Here is an 18,041-nt window from a genome sequence, read left to right as displayed (position 1 = left end):
GTATCCATTTTAATCCATTACATTAGAAGGGGTGACGACGTGGTTTCACCCTCTCTCATCCAGATGCCCCCTTGAACAAGGGCAAACTACGAGGGCTTTTTTTCAAAAGGCTCATAAAGGAATCTTGTAAAGTTTAGCAGACACTTTTTTATGTTCCTTCTTGCAGTAAATTTGTCGGCTTGGAATGACTTTGCATTGACTGGAGCTTCTTCACTTGTTCGGGCCAAACGTGTAATTTGTCTCGAAACTTTTACTGGGTTAATTAAATGCATGTTATGATACATAAAATGGTTCTTTTGAAAAAAATATTTTTATTTTACATGCAGCGATTGTGGAGCGGGTGTGTTGAATAAAAAAAAACACAGTGGGGATGGGCGAGCACAAGATGAACTGAAGTGAGAGAGAGCGGGTTGAATAAATCAGTCCTGCGCTGCCCTCTACTCTGTGGTTCACGTCTTACATATCCGTGGTATAGTTAAACCATGTGTACTTCTAAATCATGATCTGCACTTAACCCAGCAGCACCCACTGTCCATGTGCCTATAGTGATGATCTGCACTTAACCCAGCAGCACCCACTGACCATGTGTCTATAGTGATGATCTGCACTTAACCCAGCAGCACCCACTGACCATGTGCCTATAGTGATGATCTGCACTTAAACCAGCAGCACCCACTGACCATGTGTCTATAGTGATGATCTGCACTTAAACCAGCAGCACCCACTGACCATGTGTCTATAGTGAGTCCTTTGCTTGAATATTTGAGCAGCAAAATGTCAATGCAAGTACACACAGCACGCCCACACACACATACAGTACACACAAACCCACAGCAATAGAATACATTGCATTGCATTATTAAAGAACAGTTTGTGGACACGGACAGCCTGCATATTCTGTAGTAGGGCTGGTGATATATCCATATTTGACGATTGTCATCTATCTTTTTTATCATATTGTGTTATATATATATTATATACACAACATATATATATAATATAACATCATGCAACCATCTCACACAACCAGAGTTTGCATGTCAGGGCTCTACTGCAAGAAGAATAGTCACATACTGTATTACACAACCTTTTTTTGGGGAAGTGCGAGTTCATATTTTACTTTGTGGCACTCGTGTGAGTGGGGGTCAAATCGAATGGTTCATTAATACAAAAATGCAGTCATAATGCAATCTATTTTAAGATTATATTTTGACATAATGTACTGGTGTTGCTTATCTTTCTATTAGCTGAGCAAGCCAGGCGTGTCTAAATAACCACAGCTTGTAATAACGTTCCGCACCTCCCTGACTGGAATAGGCATCTGGTAACTTTGCGTAGTGTGTACAAAGAAAGTTATCTCCAGTCAAGGAAACGGCGTGGATCAGAGCTCAAACAGCTCATTCGTTGTGAACACTATTGCCTATTCAACACATGCAAGCGATCAAGTGCCAAAATTAAGCTGACTACATCGGACTCTTTTAAAAAGAAAACGAAGGGGAGAGAACACAGAAGAGGATGATGAGGGAGAGACACGCCATTGAAGGGTGCGCAGATGATGGAGGGAAGCAGTTCTGGCACACAGTTTTTACTCGCGTCACATTCCCTCGAACGGTCCCAGTCCTCGACTAATTCCGGCTCTTTCCTTGTGAACACGTCGCTTATGCAACGATATGCAAAACAAGGCCCCCGACCCACGGGCCTCCGGTTCAAATGCCACGGTGCGGGGAACGGCTGTATAGATAGACAGTCCTTTATAGGCAACTTTAACCACAGCATTTGTAGCAGCATGATGACAGCCAGTGATGATGTGTTACCCGAAACACTGAGGGCTAAATCCACAAAGAATGGATTGCACGGTGCTAATTGCGCGGTGATTGATTGAATGACATTTTTATTTTATATAGATTGCAGAATGGGTACAATACAGTACGGCTCAATACACACAATTGTTAAGGGGATGCAGACCAGAGAAAGACTTTCGTCTTGTTTACATCAGGGTCCCCCATTTTCAATTCATGATGCATTGTAAGTAAGGGTGCAATTAGCACCGTGCAATCCATTCTTCTTTGTGGATCTAGCCCTGAGTCTCTCCTGGCTGTTTTTCAGCACTTTAGATGAAACTATTCTCTCACTGCACTGGATGAGAGTGAAGTGGTCATCCGGTTGACATACCAGCTCGTTCGCGTTAACGGGCTCTCCTCCTCCTCCTCCTCCTCCTCCTCGTTTGGCTTAAAACCAAAATGTCCCCACGCCGGCGCTGTGGGATGCAGCTTTGGAACCAAGTCCATTTGGACTTATTCTTCCAAACCTTCTGGCTGAAATTATGCAGGAAAAACACATCTTGGGCTTGAGTAACATGTTATCTTCACTTCATCTGCTTCCACCGTTGCTGTGTGTGTGTGCGTGTGCGTGTGCGTGTGTGTGTGTGTGTGTGTATGTGTGCGTGCGTGCGTGCGTGCGTGCGTGTGTGTGTGTGGAGCTGTCTGAGCCCCGCCTTCAACACAGAGGGCAGACGAGAGGACAGAAGCAGCGTCATTGGCTAAAGCGCCTCACGCCATTTCTTATGTAAACAAACACGCGTGTAAACACAAACGGCAATATCGAGGTCAGCTAAAAATTATTTCCACGTATCGTACAATCAGTCGATAATGTAATTATCGTGCCAGGCCTACAGAACAAGCCATTTTCCATGTCTGAGAGCAGACACCGCGTGACACATATCGATATCGGGAAAAAGTTCTTATGAATATCGTAATTTTCTACATCGACCAGCCCTGCAGTACTGATGATCCAATTCCATTTTGATTCATGGAGGTTGATTCCGAATCCGATTAGATTCAATTCCATATGGATTCAATAATTAGGCTCAACGGCGCTGGTTTCAGAGGGTCCAGCACCTGGCTGTCATTATATCAAAAGATGTAATCTGCTCAAATTAGTTTCTGTAGCAGTTCAGCAGAAAGAAACTCGATGCAAAGGCAAACTAGTGACACCTGCAGGACATCGGGAGGTCCACTAGAACTGACATTTCGCTAAAATATTCACACATCCATTGAGAAATAGATGGTATCTGTTCATTTTTAAGGCCGTTATACTGCATCATTATTGGAATGGCATTTTGGAACCTGTTCTAGAGACTGGCTGGTCCTTAACACATTCGGGGCCATTGGGATTAGACTATGAGGCCAGCTTGAGGCCAGCTTTTCATTACAAGTGTTCACTGTGCATGAGGTTGTTTGTATCGAGCTCAATCTATATTTTATATTATTGCTATGTGTCCATTGTCATTGTCAATTGACAGTATAAACCTTCCATTTAGCTGGTTCTGCGCCTAAGAACTAGTATACTCGTTATTGCCCGCCAATCTAATAACGCCAACAACGAGTTTACTCGTTTTTATGATCGTTATTTCCTTTATTCGCTATTGGCATTCATAATTCATCCAGGAAGGCTCCGGGAGCCAGCTGGACCCTGTCTGATATTTCAACGCCTCAATACCGCCACCCGGTGGATTTCGGGCGGGTTGCACTCTAAACCGGATGTAGCGCTCTGTGCATCGGGGAAAATCCTCCGGCAGAGATATCTTGTTATGTTGATCAAGACAAACACTCGAGTGCATTTGATCGCTTTCGAGACGCAAGAATAAATATGCTTTCGGCGTTTATTGCGTCATACAAACGGAAAAATAATCAAATAATTAGAATTTATTTTCTCCAGACGCATCGGTCACAGGTAAGAGGAATCTAACGTTAATTCCAGCTCGATTGTCCATTTATTTCATTGCAATCCATCTGCTCAACGTATGATGTCTTACTAAGGAAAGCCGTTACTGACAATCAAGGAATCATAAACGACCCCCCCCCCCCCCTTTCCTTCACGCATGATGGAGCATAATGTATAGCGAGCATATGCATTTGAATTTTTTAATATAATGTGTATAGGAACAAAACGCCAATCGATTATGTGTAATATGTGTCGGGCCTATAACTCGCGTTCTAGGAATTACTGCTATACACTCCAAAAACATACTTATATTCACGACGGTACTAACACGACAATGTATGAATGGAAAAATATAACGTTCCCACATCCGGAACGATAGATACCCGATGTTGAATGGGCCATAGTAATGTCGATATAGCTATAATATTTAAAAAGTTATAGCCCTGCAAAGAAGGTGAGCGACTCCATAGGCTTACAGCACTGGCAGAGAGTGGTATAAGATGGGCAAACTGCGTGGCACAGAATGTGTTAATATGCCATAAAGAAATAGTTTTCATCAATACGTTCCCGTTTTATAGCGTTGTGAATATGAACTATATACCGGAATGGTCTAGGGTAATTCCTGCAAAGCTAGTTATAGGGCGCTAAGATAATAACGTTAAATCGATTGGCGTTTCGGCCCTACACAAGCTAGAGTTACAAATCTAAATGCATATGATCGGTATCATGTTCCACCATGAATGCATGAAAGGGGGGGGGGGGGGCGGGGGAAGTCGTTTCTGATTATTGATTATCAATAACGGCATTCGTTATTGCAACATCATACGCTGACCGGGTGGATGGCTATGAGAACAAGGCCCGATCAGACTGAAATTGACGTCAAATCGCTCTTACCTGTGGCCGGTTGGATTCCAAAAATAATTTCCCAGTTATTTGATCGCCATCTGGTAGATCGATATGTCCATTGGCTGATGCTATATTCCTTTACTGCATACTGAATTTGGCGTCGCAAAAAGTATTCCAGGCGATCTGGTGAAGCCATAGCTTTAGGCTAACAGAAAAGTTAATTCGGAGCAAAAAATAAGTGACACCCGGTCTGCAACAGGGGAAACTGCATTCTCGAGACAGCGCCAATACCAGGATCTGGCCGGTACTGCACTTTCGGAGTCCCAATATGCCTTTTCCAGCCAAAATACAGCTCCGTGACAACATCCGGGATATTAAAATGGAATAAAAACAAAAACAAGCTTAACACATATATATACGTGGTTGGCCGTCAAGCGCTGGCTCCCAATCACGTATATATACGTGGTTGGCCGCGAATCGGTTAAGGTCTCCAGAGTTTGCTCGAACAAGGTAAATCTGGATTTTGCTATGATGCCCCCTAGCTCATGGAATGGACTCCAACAGTCCTTAAAGCTTGAGATCCCCCCCCTCTGTTGCAGAGTTTAAAACCTTCATCTCCAACCATTGTAAATCAAGTTGTACGTGTTTTAATCAATTCGTTATCCTTACGTTTGTCTCACCTTGTGATTGTATCCCTTTTTTAGCTTATTTCTGTTTATACATTTTACATTTTTTATTAAAAGATCAATCTCAGGATTTTGAAGAATCGATAACAGATCGTTCAAAACTAAAGAAATTATTCAATGTCATTATATTCTTTCCCGACCCTAGCGGCTTTGGAAACACATGGGGGGGGGGGGGGGGGTGGATAGATAGAGATAGGGAAGGTAGGTGTGAGGGAGGAGAGGGGGGGGGCTGAGGGAAGACTCCTGCTGCATTCTGTCTCCACTCTGCCCTCTGCGCTCATCCATTCCCGGTGACACTGCCGGTGATAAATCAGCGCTGGGTGCGCAGGCCGAGGGGGCGAAGAAGGGACCCGCTGCCTGACAGACTGGTCATTTAAAAACAGTCCCTCTGACGTCAGCACACCGACAGATCATGCGTGGCCGTGCTGAATGATAGGGGGAGGCGGGGAGCGGGTATACCCGAATAATGAGGGGGCGAGGGAGAGGAGAGAGAGAGAGAGAGTGTGTATGCGTTTGCATGTGTGTGTGTATTCTGTCTGTGTATCAGTGTGCCTGTGTGTGTGGGCACGCACACGTACACACGTGTTTGTCTGTCTTTGTATATAGTGTGTGTGTGTGTGTGTGTGGTAAGGCCTGAGGCTTTGTAGCATCCTGGGGCGTCAACATTTTGCCGTTATGCGTGTGTGTATGTGTGTGTGTGTTTGCATGTGTGTATATTATGTCTGTGTGTACCTGTGTGCACGCGCGTTTGTCTCTGTGTATCTATGTGTGTGCGTGATTGTGTGTGGTAAGGCCGGAGGCTTTGTAGCATCCTAGGGTGTCAACATTTTGCCATTATTTATAGGAGAGAGAGAGAGAGAGAGAGAAAGAGAGAGAGAGGGAGAGAGAGAGAGAGAGAGAGAGAGAGAGAGAGAGAGAGAGAGAGAGAGGAGAGAGAGAGAGAGAGAGAGAGAGAAGGAGAGGAATACTGATTCAATCAAGTCATTCTGATGGTGAACACCTCCTGCCTTTCCCCATCGATCTGCTCTAAAAGCAAACAAACAAACAAAGCGACAGTGTTGTTGTTGTTCTTCTTTAGGATGTCAGGTAGAGCGTGTCAGCTTTGCGAGAAGAACTAAGCCACTTCTAATCCAACAAGCCAGACAAAAGGCTGTCACACTGGCCTATGCCACGCAGCGTCAAACGCTCAGCACAAGGGAAATCACAGGTGATACCAAAATGTCTGTCAAGGATACGTTTCGTGTGCTTGACTTCAGGCGTCAGTGGTGTGACCAGGGGCGGATTTAGGATTATAGGAGATCCGGGGCTTAGCCCAGATAGGTGCCCCCCTTTTTTTTTTTTTTTTTTTTTTTTTTGCAGGCAAGGGGTGGTTTGATCATTGATCACGGCAGATTTTTTTTGAATTTAATTAACCTGTACGTGCAATTTCCTGCAATATAGAGCCTTCAATCTTGACCAATAAAGCTGCTCTTTTCACTATAAAACTCAGTTAACCATAACGTAGTTATGGTTAGATTTATATATTGGGGGGGGGATATATCATATTTTTCATATGATCAAAAAGTGGTGGAGCAAGAGGATACCTATGCTCCCCCAAGTTCAATAGTGGGAGAGCAGAGATGCTCCGAATGCTCTTATGGCCAGGCGTCTATGATTCACTGATACAAAGTAAAATAGTGCAGTGCAATAAAATAGTTAGTAAAATAGAATAAAATAATGCAATAGTGCATTGCAATAAAATAGTTATCGTATTTTTTCGGGAGGCCGGTAAGGAGTGCATTACAGTAGTCGAGTTGGCTTGAGATAAAGGCATGGATCTGGTTTTCAGCGTCCTTTTGATTTATAAATGGCCGTACTTTAGCTATATGTTTCTAAGGTGGAAGAATTAAGTTTTTGTCAACTTGTTGATTGTGATTTAAAGCTTAGGTCTGAGTCTACCATGACACCAAGACTTAACTCACTCAAATACAGTTAGCAGCTGGATAGACCACAGATGGAAATTAGCTAATCTGGTGCAAACATATTTTCATGAAAAAAAAAAAAAAAAAAAAAAATGTAAATAGATTCGGGGGTTTTTCAGAAAACATTCGGGGCTTGAGCCCAAGTAGCCACCCCCTAGCCCCGCCCCTGGGTGTGACAATACTGTAGTGTGTTGTTGTTTTTTGGGGGGGGGGTCAGCAGAAGCCTTTTAAATGTTACAGGGTCCTGAACCTTGCTCATGAGCGCATGGAAGATAATAACAGCTTCCATTTGCATCATGAAACTCAAAATTATATGTATTGTATTGTAATTAATTTGTGTATATTTTTAATCTACAGCTATTTTGATTTAAAAACTGGGCTGCCATTATTGTTAGTATTATATCGGTAATAGTCCTGTGATTTATAGTGGATTTCTACTGTTAATGTTTGTGTGTAATGTCAAAAATAAAAATAAAAAAACATTTGTTAAAAAAATAAAAAAACTCAAAATTATACCTTTTTTTCCCATTAGTTGTTTCACCCTCTTATTCCATTAGTTGCTTCCCCCTCTTATTCCATTAGCTGCTTCCCCTCTCTTATTCCATTAGTTGCAATTATTTAATTGGCCACTCTTAACATAATGTTTACAAATAATGTTAGTTAGGAATTATAATGGAACCACAAAGCCTTCAACCAGCTAAACTACAGCTAAATTAGATTACAGGGCTCGAAAAACTAGTGCAAAGTCGTCAGCCAGTGCAAAGTTTGCCAGCAGTAGTAGAGCAACACACCTCTCCTATCATCTCAAATCACTGCTATAGTATTGATTGATAGTTATATAGTGTCTAAGGACAACAGGAGGCTCTGCTCTAAAGGAAGTCAGTGATTTCAATTACCTGGGCTCGTGGGTCAACTCGTCCGAGCAAGACCTTAAAGTGAGGAAGGCGCTTGCGTGGAGGGCTCTGAACGGCATGACCAGTGTGTGGAAATCCAACCTCCCCCGTCAAATCAAGCTCAACTTCTTTCATGCAACAGTTGAGTCTGTCCTTTTGTATGGCAGTGAATGCTGGACCTTGAAGCCCACCCTGCAGAAGTCCTTGGATGGGTGCTACACCAGAATGATGCGCGTGGTGCTCAACATCAACAGGGATGAGCATGTCACTAATGCAATCTTGTATGGGGGGGTGCTAAAGGTGAGCGATAAAGTGGCAGTCAGGAGAATGAGGCTGGCAGGTCACTGCCAGAGACACCATGAGATGCCAACCAGCAAACTTGTGCTGTGGGAACCAACACACGGGCATCGATCAGGAGGACGTCCCACATTAACCTACGTGGACGTACTCAGGAGAGATGCGGGAACAGAAAGCACCGGCGAGCTAGCCAGATGCATGGAGGATCGGGATGACTGGAAGCACCGATGGAGGGCCCGTCCGAGGACGACCTAGATAGATATAAGATACCCAACGTTACAGTCGATTGCATTTGCTAATGGTTTAGACTAGAGATTCAACAAGTGGGCTTACGTCAACAGGAGGACTTGCCAGCAAACGTTTGGGGGAACGAATGTTATGGGCTTCGAGCTAACATGACGTTTCTGCAGAGTCGTGGTACTGTACTTGTGCTGTATAATGACAATGAATTTGAATCTAATCTAACTTGTGTGGTTGCCTGTCTCTCTCCCTCTGCCTGTGTTTGTGTGTTTAATGAGAGATAGTAAGTAATGGATTCGCGGGACAATCTCCGCTCTATTACAGTGTTGTCCACTCTAATGTTGTCACTTGGTAGATGATATGAGCAGGCTGTGCAATGCGAGTGAACACAATTATTATTTATTTTATGTGATAGGCTATTTGGCTCGTAACAACTATCATGAACAAACATACAAAAATATGCTTCGGGGACAGTTTTGGGAAGGTGGTGAAAAAGTTGTACTATAACTCTCATGCAGCCTGCTATAAATGTTTGTCACTATCGTCTTTTCTAAATGATGACACGTCACGTCATGTCCATCCTGAATTACAGCAAATCGAATCTAAAACTGTTGACACTGTTGCGGGCGGAATAAAAGCAAAAGGTGAAATATCCGCGATGGGAAGGAGACTGAGTAAATGAAGAGGGAAGGATGGTGCCAGGACCAAAGACAGTAACTCAAACGAAACAAGGATAAGACTAATTGCTTGAAGATGGCTGCACTGTTTGGACATATTGGACCATACGAGGACACAGAACAATGGAGTTCTTACACCGAGAGGTTTGAGTATTTTGCACTTGCTAATAAGATAGAAGAGGATATCATGGTACCACCATTTTTAAGTGTTATGGGAGCAAAAACATATAACCTACTGCGCAGTCTAGTGCAACCGGAGAAGCCAGGGAACAAGTCCTATGACGAATATTAAAAGATCACTACTCTCCTAAGCCACTGGTCATTGCAGAGCGTTTCAGATTCCATAAAAGGAACCAAGAAGAGGGTGAATCTGTTTCACAGTTTGTAGCTGTACTTAAACGCCTGTCTGAATATTGTGAATTTGGTTACTAGCTAGCCTTATATATAATATATAGGGATGCACCGAATATTCGGCCACCGAAAATTATCGGCTGAAAATGGTTAAAAAGGCACTTTCGGCTTTTGGCCGAAAGAGTTTTAGCACCGAAAATATATCACTGAATGTCAAAGAACAGGGTTATGTAACGTTCGTAACCTATAGTGTTGTTGTGATGACGTAATCAAAACGCAGATACAGACATAGCATGTGCAACGTATAACGTGAGCAGCTTGGCAGCTCTTCCTGCGTTCTGCAGCCTGTGATAACTAACTCCTCTTGGGAGTCGCACTGTTTCTATGTAAACTCCGTGAGCAACGCATCCAATAAATGCGTCTTTAACATGCTTTATATCCTCGCCATTACTATATGCCCGTCGCGGTTAAAAAACCTTTAACTAACGTTAGCGTTAAGCTAGCTAACAATGCTTCCATTTTGTTGTATGCAAAGAGAAAATGTTTAAATTGTACAATCTTTCAGCAGTCAGTCTGGAATTTATGTATGCATTCAAAAGTGCTGAATAAATGTTTTATGGGCCCATAATAGTGATTATTAATATTATTTAAGTTAAGTTTGGCCATAATCATGTCTTTTGCCATAATCAGGTAGCTGAAAAAAAAATTTAAAAATTATATATATATATTTATATTAATCATTTTAGGCCTTTCCGGTTTTCGACCAGCTGTTTCCTATTTTCGGTATCGGTTTTGGTCAAGAATTTCCCATTCGGTGCATCCCTAATAATATATATTATGTTATATAATGTATAGAATAACACAGTTGATTGACATCGCTTCTGACAAACTGTACCCTGCTCTCCCTTAAATACGCTCCTTGTCACATTCTGAAATCTACAGCATAACCAAATGTATTATTCTATTCCATTTAATGTATTTAAAATCATTAAAAGTCATTAAATCCATTGAAATAAATAATAATGAAATATCTGAATTATATATATCCCTAAATATCGGCGGCGTCCACTGAAAAGCCGGTCGACCGCTAACCCTGAACGAGCTATTTCCTGGAAAATGTTAAGATGAATCTATTAAATCAACGAATCGATTACTCGACAAAATCCTATTAGCGTTAATCGACTTTGAATCTCTTCAGCCAAGGAGGACAAGCCCTTGTGAATTTCACTGTTCCAACTGTCCCTGAGCACGGAGGGAAGACACGCATCCCCTCCCGGTAGACACGCCGGAAATAACAATGTCCCATGGAGCCCCTCAGCCTGTGAGGAAAACGTTGGAAAACCTCAGCTTCTGCACCCCTCCTCTGTGATTGAGCTCCAGCGCCAACCTAAATCGAGACCTGATGAACACCCCCCCCCACGTTATTCTCCTCCTCCTCCCTCAATATGGTGCAGTCATGCACAGGGGGCGGGCGAAGGCAGCAGATTTGCTACTTGGCCCAGACAAATGGGGAGGACAGAGGGGGCCTCACTCACCGGTCGTCAGGCTGTCCTTAATGAGAATAGAAAGTGATTTACTAGCTTAATGCTCTGGGCATCAGACCGCCCGTTTCCCCTTCCTGCAGACTGTTTAGTCTGCACTCTTAATACAGAGAGAGAGAGAGAGAGAGAGAGAGAGAGAGAGAGAGAGAGAGAGAGAGAGAGAGAGAGAGAGAGAGAGAGAGAGAGAGAGAGAGAGAGGGGGGGGCCGGGAACTAAATAATGAGCCATTCATATGGATTTAGATTTCCAATTCTCTCCTCATTGACCTCCACTGTAATACAGTACGTTTGCTTTGGCTACGCAAGACCAACTCCGTCGCGTGGAGCATATCTATGTCACACCAATACACCCCCCCCCCCCTGACTCGAAATTGGAAGATATACAGTACATCATCATAACCCCATCGTGGTCGGTCGCTCCCCCCGCATCATGTTGATTGGATCTGGCATTCACATGTAAGTGTGTGTTGCTACATGGGCTGTATAGCGCTGTACATAAAGGCTACAGCGTGCGTGTTGCGTTCAGTGTGTTTTACGGTACAGGGTGCTATTTCCCCCGCTGTCAGCTCCATGCTCGCAAACATAACAGCATTGCTGTCAAGGCACGGTCGTAACAGAGATAGATCGGCTGACATGCTAAAAGGGTCAAGTTCACTCACCCGGACCCCCCCCCCCCCCCCTCTCTCTCGGACCGCATGAGAACATGTCTCTTTCACGTAACCGTAACTCAGCGCAGGACGTCTCCCTTTCTTTCACAGAACCTGTTTTGAGGAGGCACTTTTAACACTTTTTCCACCAACAATAACAATTCCAAAATACCGACCACTCATTCAGCGCCATTGTAGCTATGCCACGCTTTAACTCATTCCGCGCCAGACCCGATGATAGTCGGATTAACTCACTCTGTGTCTTGGGCTGTGCGTCGACACCAATACTGGGACTCGCAATCAGATAATTGGAATATTCTTTTTGGGGCACATCCTAGTCAAGGTAAGGGCTATATGATATTAATCTTGCGTTGATCAAAGCATGCCTCCATTGTGATCCGAGCATATGTGTGTAAGGCTAGTCCATAACGTATTCCGTTGGTGACGATCAAAGCATCAAAAAACGACCCCCCCCCCCCCCCCCCCCCCACCCTTTCATGCATTCATGATGGAACATAATACCTATCATATGCATTTGATTTTTAAATTGTAGCGTGTGTAGGGACGGAACGCCAATGCATTTACGTTGGGGGCTATTACCAGCCTCCCATGAATTACCGTAGACCGCTCTAAAACCATACTTATATTCACCACGGTATAAAACGGGAATGTATGGATGACATTTTTTTTTCTTTTTCACATATTGAACGATAGATACTCGATGTCAAATGGGCAATAGTATTGTATCCATAGCTATAATATATAAGTTATAGCCCTGCAAACACTGCCACATATTCCTATACTTTAGAATGCTGGCCTTTTAACCACACAGTACACAGCGCCCTCTGGCGCTGATTGAGTTAAAGATAGGAGTGCGTCACCTTGTTTGTAGAGCTCTATATTATAGCTATGGGGACAATACTATGGTCATTTGACACTGACTTTCTTCCGTCCAAGATGCAAAAAAGAGATAATTTTTTCATGCATACATTCACGCGTTATCCCGTGGTGAATATAAGTATAATTTCAGAGTGATCCGGGATCATTCCTGGGAAGCGAGTAATAGGGCGCAACGTGAATTCTACTATAAGCATTGGCGTTTCTTGCCTGGACATGCTACTATTTCCAAATCAAATGTATATAATAGGTATTATGTTTCATCATGAATGTATGAAAGGGGGGGGCGGGGGTCGTTTTTTTATGCTTTGATGGCCAGTAACGGCATTTGTGTTGAACACTACAGACGCTGATCAGCTGGATGGATATCAAAACATTGTTGGATCAAGCTGAAATTGATGTCAGATAGTCCTTACCTGTGGTCGGTGGTATTCCAAAAAGAATATTCCAATTGTCTGATCATGATTTCCAGTATTGGTGTTCATCTGGTCCCGGACATAATTTGGCACAACTTATGGATCGAGTGTGCCAGATGTATTTCGAAATGCTCGGATGAAACAACTTACTCGGCTCCGTCTAAATATAGTGCCCGGAGACATTTCAGTGTAACACAGAGTTAGATATAAGGTTTCAAAGGGTGCGCGACACTGCCATCTGGCAGGATGCGGCCGGTATTGCACTTTGGCGATCTCAAAATCCCTTCCTATGGCAACACCGAGGTCAGTGGATGAATAATGAATACAAATAGCGAATAAAAGAAAAAACGACCAAACCCTGAGATATCTCGGTTTCTGGCGTCCAACGCATGGCGAGTTAACCCGAGATATCTCGGGTCTGGCAATTAAAGTTAAGATTTAAGTAGCGGACAATACGGAGTACCAGAAGGATCTATAGATGTACTACCTGTATCGATAGAGCTTATTATTAGCCTGGTATCCAACACCAGTATCTGTATATTTTAATCAGGTAGTGGCCTGGTGAGAGGTGTGACCTGTAGACTGACAAGAGCACTGTCCAACACCAGTATCTGTATACATCTCGAATCAGATCCACTACTTTTACAGACCAACATACACCTGAACCATTACTTATTACTTATTACATATTACTAGGAATATTAGTTCCCCCGTATTAGAGAGATCTAACACCTACTGTATCTTATGTGTGAAATGGTCTCTGAATCAATCACTTTACTTTGATCTCAGAGTCCCACATGTTACTGTACGTCTGGCTCTCGGAATCAGGCTTTAGCATTGTGGGACTTCTCCAACACTGATAGCCAGTGATTAGCCTGATGTCAGCGCTCTCGTGATGTGTCATGCCAACCAATATGGTGCAACGCCACAGCTCATTGGCCACGGTTGTCATTAAATGATAATCAGCCGTCATTTGATTGCAATTACCTGTCGAGACCAAGGTGTCTGCGATTAAATCCTATGAATACAATACCAAAACTCAGTGATCAGCATATCTCCCTTCTTGATGCAGTCTGTGTATATAGACTCTTTTCATGCATAACAACAATGCTCCTGGCTGATATAGTGACCAGCAAAGACACAGAACTTAACAGTGTTACAGTGTCATCTGAAAGGCAAGGCACATGGACATATTGAAAGACATACATATGAGACTTTGTCTACTCACTAGTATTGTTGTCTGGAAGGACTAGGTGTGGAGGTGTGACTTGCAATGGGCCTGGTCTACAAGATACACTACACCACTAAGGTACCCATGTACATGTCGAAATACTTCCTAAAGGTCAGTGAATACCACGACCACAACACCAGAGGGAGCTCCACAAATCATGTTCAACCCAGATTCGGCACAAACAAGGGACTAAACACGTTTAGCAATTATGCCACATCAATGTGGAACGCCCTATCCACAGCTGTAAAGGAATGTGAATCCCTACCCACCTTCAAAACCGCTCTCAAAGAGCACCTACGGGAGGCTGCAATTAGAAACTGGCCCTGTAAATATATCCACCCACCAACCCACTCCAATGTACAGTTTCTTCCCCCTCAAATGTATACTCTCTTTTAGAAACTCTGTCTCTTAAACAGTACTGTTTTTGTATATCTTGTATGTCATAAATGTCTGGATGTAAAGGCCCTCCCATAGTCGAGCAGACTGTACACAGAGCAGACTCCGCGGAGGTCCACTGGACTCTTTGAGCTTTCATAGTCGAGCGGACCTCCGCGGAGTCTGCTCTGTGTACAGTCTGCTCGACTATGGGAGGGCCTTAACAGTACTGTATATCTGTATGTTGTGTATGTCATAAATGTTACGATGAATTGAAAATGGGGGACCCTGATGTAAACAAGACGAAAGTCTTTCTCTGGTCTGCATCCCCTTAACAATTGTGTGTATTGAGCCGTACTGTATTGTACCCATTATGCAATCTGAATAAAGTTTTCAATCAATTCAATCAATCAATCAAACAAACATGTAGACTGACACGAGTATTGTTACCTGGAGGGACTAGCTGGGGAGGTGTGACCTGTAGACTAGACTGACACAAGTCTTATTGTTATCTGGGATTGTGCTCATCATTCAATCATTACCTGATTGAAGTTGATTTTGATTCAATATCGACTCAATTAGGCTTGATTCACCGGCCATTGTTGTCAAAAGAGGTGGGATTTGGTCAACTGAGTTTCCGTAGTAATATTCAGTGGAGACTGAGCTCCAGAGGCAGAACAGATGCACCCTCGGGACGGGGAGCGCTGCTGGACATAATGTTTGGCTGAAATCTTAACACGTAGATTTAAAAGATTGTTCTTGGGATTTTGAGAATCGATTTTGATTCAAAATGAAACGGTTTGATATGTCAAGCGGAATCCAAATTATATTCTTGTTTAAAGTGATTCATTATAGATTGAATGAATATGCAGTTTTCTAATGAAAAGGTCTATGTCTATGGTCAATGCTAAATGAAGCATTGCACACACTGGTGTGGCTCCCTGAAGTCCTTGAAAACGTTGTGCCTTCTGCATGCCTTTATTATCCTTCCTCCAACAACAACAACAACAACAACAACAAAAACAACAACAAAAACAACAACAACACCAACAACAACAGTGTTAGTGTCTGCTATGAATAATGTGTTTGTATAAGGACAAAATACCAATTTCATGCACATTTGCATGGCTAAATTGCATTCCTTGCATGGTGCCTGATACATAGCGATATGCATATGACATTTTTAAATCATAATTTGTCACATGCCACAAAAGAGAGAGAGCTGGTTGTGTGTGTGTGTGTGTGTGTGTGTGTGTGTGTGTGTGTGTGTGTGTGTGTGTGTGTGTGTGTGTGTGTGTGTGTGTGTGTGTGTGTGTGTGCGCGTGTGTGTGGTAAGGCATCTAATGATGAGTAGTGGTTACTTTGGTTGGTTTTCCATGCTGTGCCGCTAATCCCTATTTAGGGACCCACAGGCTGCTTCACGGGGTTCAGTAGCTATTAACTAAGAGAAAGGAGGAGGGGGGGGAGGGGGGGGTGACAACAACAACGCCATGCAGGTGCCTCGCACCGACATCCCCTCTCATCCCTGGACCACTGCCTGTACGTGTTCTCGTTGGAAGGAAACCGCTTAATCATTACCAAGACAATTAACAGAGGAGGCGGTTAACAGGGGAGGTAACGGGACAATTACAGACTTGTAAAAAAATAAAAAAAAATAAAAAAAAATAAAAGTAAATAATATAATTGTAAAAAGACGCTTGAACACACACACATGCATGCACAAACAATACTATATAATTTGCCAAAGCTGCCTGTGTAACGGCCGGTGGTGGTCTACTCTAGCAGGCACTTGGCGCTCGGCACCTGTCCTCTCCACCGACACGCAGCAGCATCCTTTCCTCCTCCAGCCGCAAAGCATCCAATTCAGGTGGCGAAGGGGGGGGGGTTTGGGGTATTTAACTTAGGAGTGAGTTTACACCAAGGGGCTATAGCAAGGTTTCAACCTCGTTTACACTGTGCGTGTGGTGCGAAGGTCCCCGTGCGTGTATGGGTACCACTGCGTGCAGAGAGAGAGGGGACAGTGAGTTTACTGTACCGTGACACAATTCTCTTACCGAGTGTGAAGTAGGGGAGAGCCGTGTTGTCCAAATCATCCATAACGGAAATTCGTCCAGGTAGGTCTGTTCTTACGAATAAAAGCAGTCGGGATTCCCCTCCACCTGCTCCACCACCTCCTCCTCCTCCTCCTCCTCCTCCTCCTCCGACCACGTTCCCCGAGCCACCGCCGGTGAAACTGAACTCATTCTCCCGGAGTACGGGCAGGGTGGACACGGTAACGGTTTTAACTTCGCACGGGGTGTCCGCGTCGTTCTCCTTGTTGCCCCGCTCCTCGTCCGCGGTCGCCCCCCCTCCTCCTCCTCCTCCTCCTCCTCCTCCTCTGCTCGCCTGGACTGTGGACCAGAGGAGCCCCGGGAGGAGGAGAAGGACCACGAGCTGCTGCGGTGCTCTCCTCCGTGCCATCATCATCACCATCACCATCCCGCTCCTGCTTAGTGCGTGTGCGGCGCTCTCTCGCTCTGAGTGCGGCTCATAAGCTGTCCGTTCGTTTATAGTGTACAGTCGCTGCTGCGCGGCCGGTCACAGAGACCATTCAAAAAGAGAGACGGCGCAACTCGGGATCGTATCCTGCAATTCGCCACGTGAGCTACACAAGATGCGGCATTGGCTGGCTGTTACTGCCGCTCCTCACACACACGCGCGCGCACACACACACACATCGTGCACAGTTGTACAGCCCTGGTCTATTTTTCCCCCTTTGATATTATAATTATATTCCATGCTTCTATTTTTATTTAGTTTATATTCCCCTTTATTTTATTCCACCTTTTTATTTTATTCTACTGTAATTGTCTGTCCGACCAAATCAAACGCCTTATGTGAAAACTACTTGGCAATAAAGACCTTTCTTTCCAGATTCATATTTTGATTCTGATACCCTTACACTTTAGGAGACCATGCTACTCTACTACTGTATCTCACACGCATTCAAAGCGCTGCACACAGTTACCGCCCCCTTCGTTCCATTTTCACCCCACTGGCGCTGCTTTTAATGAGTTCTCTTTTCTTCTCTATCATCTTTGACGGTAGTAACGTCCGTCCAGGAGGCGGCAGCACAGGTGTAAATCAGATTTAGTGTTTTTTTTCTTGTTTTGTTTTTTTTGTTTCGAATTATACATTCGTCTAGGGGAGAGAATTTATTCACAGCATCGCAGACAGTTCGAGTCGCTTAAATGACTAGTAATGCATTAAACATGAACAGAC

At 43.8% G+C, this 18,041-nt stretch overlaps 1 protein-coding gene across 1 annotated transcript in view; it reads right to left on the bottom strand.

Annotated features, from left to right (window-relative positions):
• The window catches only part of LOC311237093 (astrotactin-2-like), a gene marked incomplete at both ends in the record, with an annotated part of 729,417 nt that extends 712,159 nt beyond the window's left edge, over positions 1 to 17,258 (bottom strand). The window contains 1 exon segment of the mRNA XM_084324899.1: positions 16,835 to 17,258. Within this exon segment, the coding sequence (XP_084181025.1) occupies positions 16,835 to 17,258 (424 nt within the window).
• Between the last annotated feature and the right edge of the window lie 783 nt (positions 17,259 to 18,041).

Source organism: Notolepis coatsorum, assembly GCF_963971535.1.
Source record: "Notolepis coatsorum genome assembly, chromosome: 11".
Taxonomy (NCBI): domain Eukaryota; kingdom Metazoa; phylum Chordata; class Actinopteri; order Aulopiformes; family Paralepididae; genus Notolepis; species Notolepis coatsorum.
This window is presented reverse-complemented; position numbering and strand designations above follow the sequence as displayed.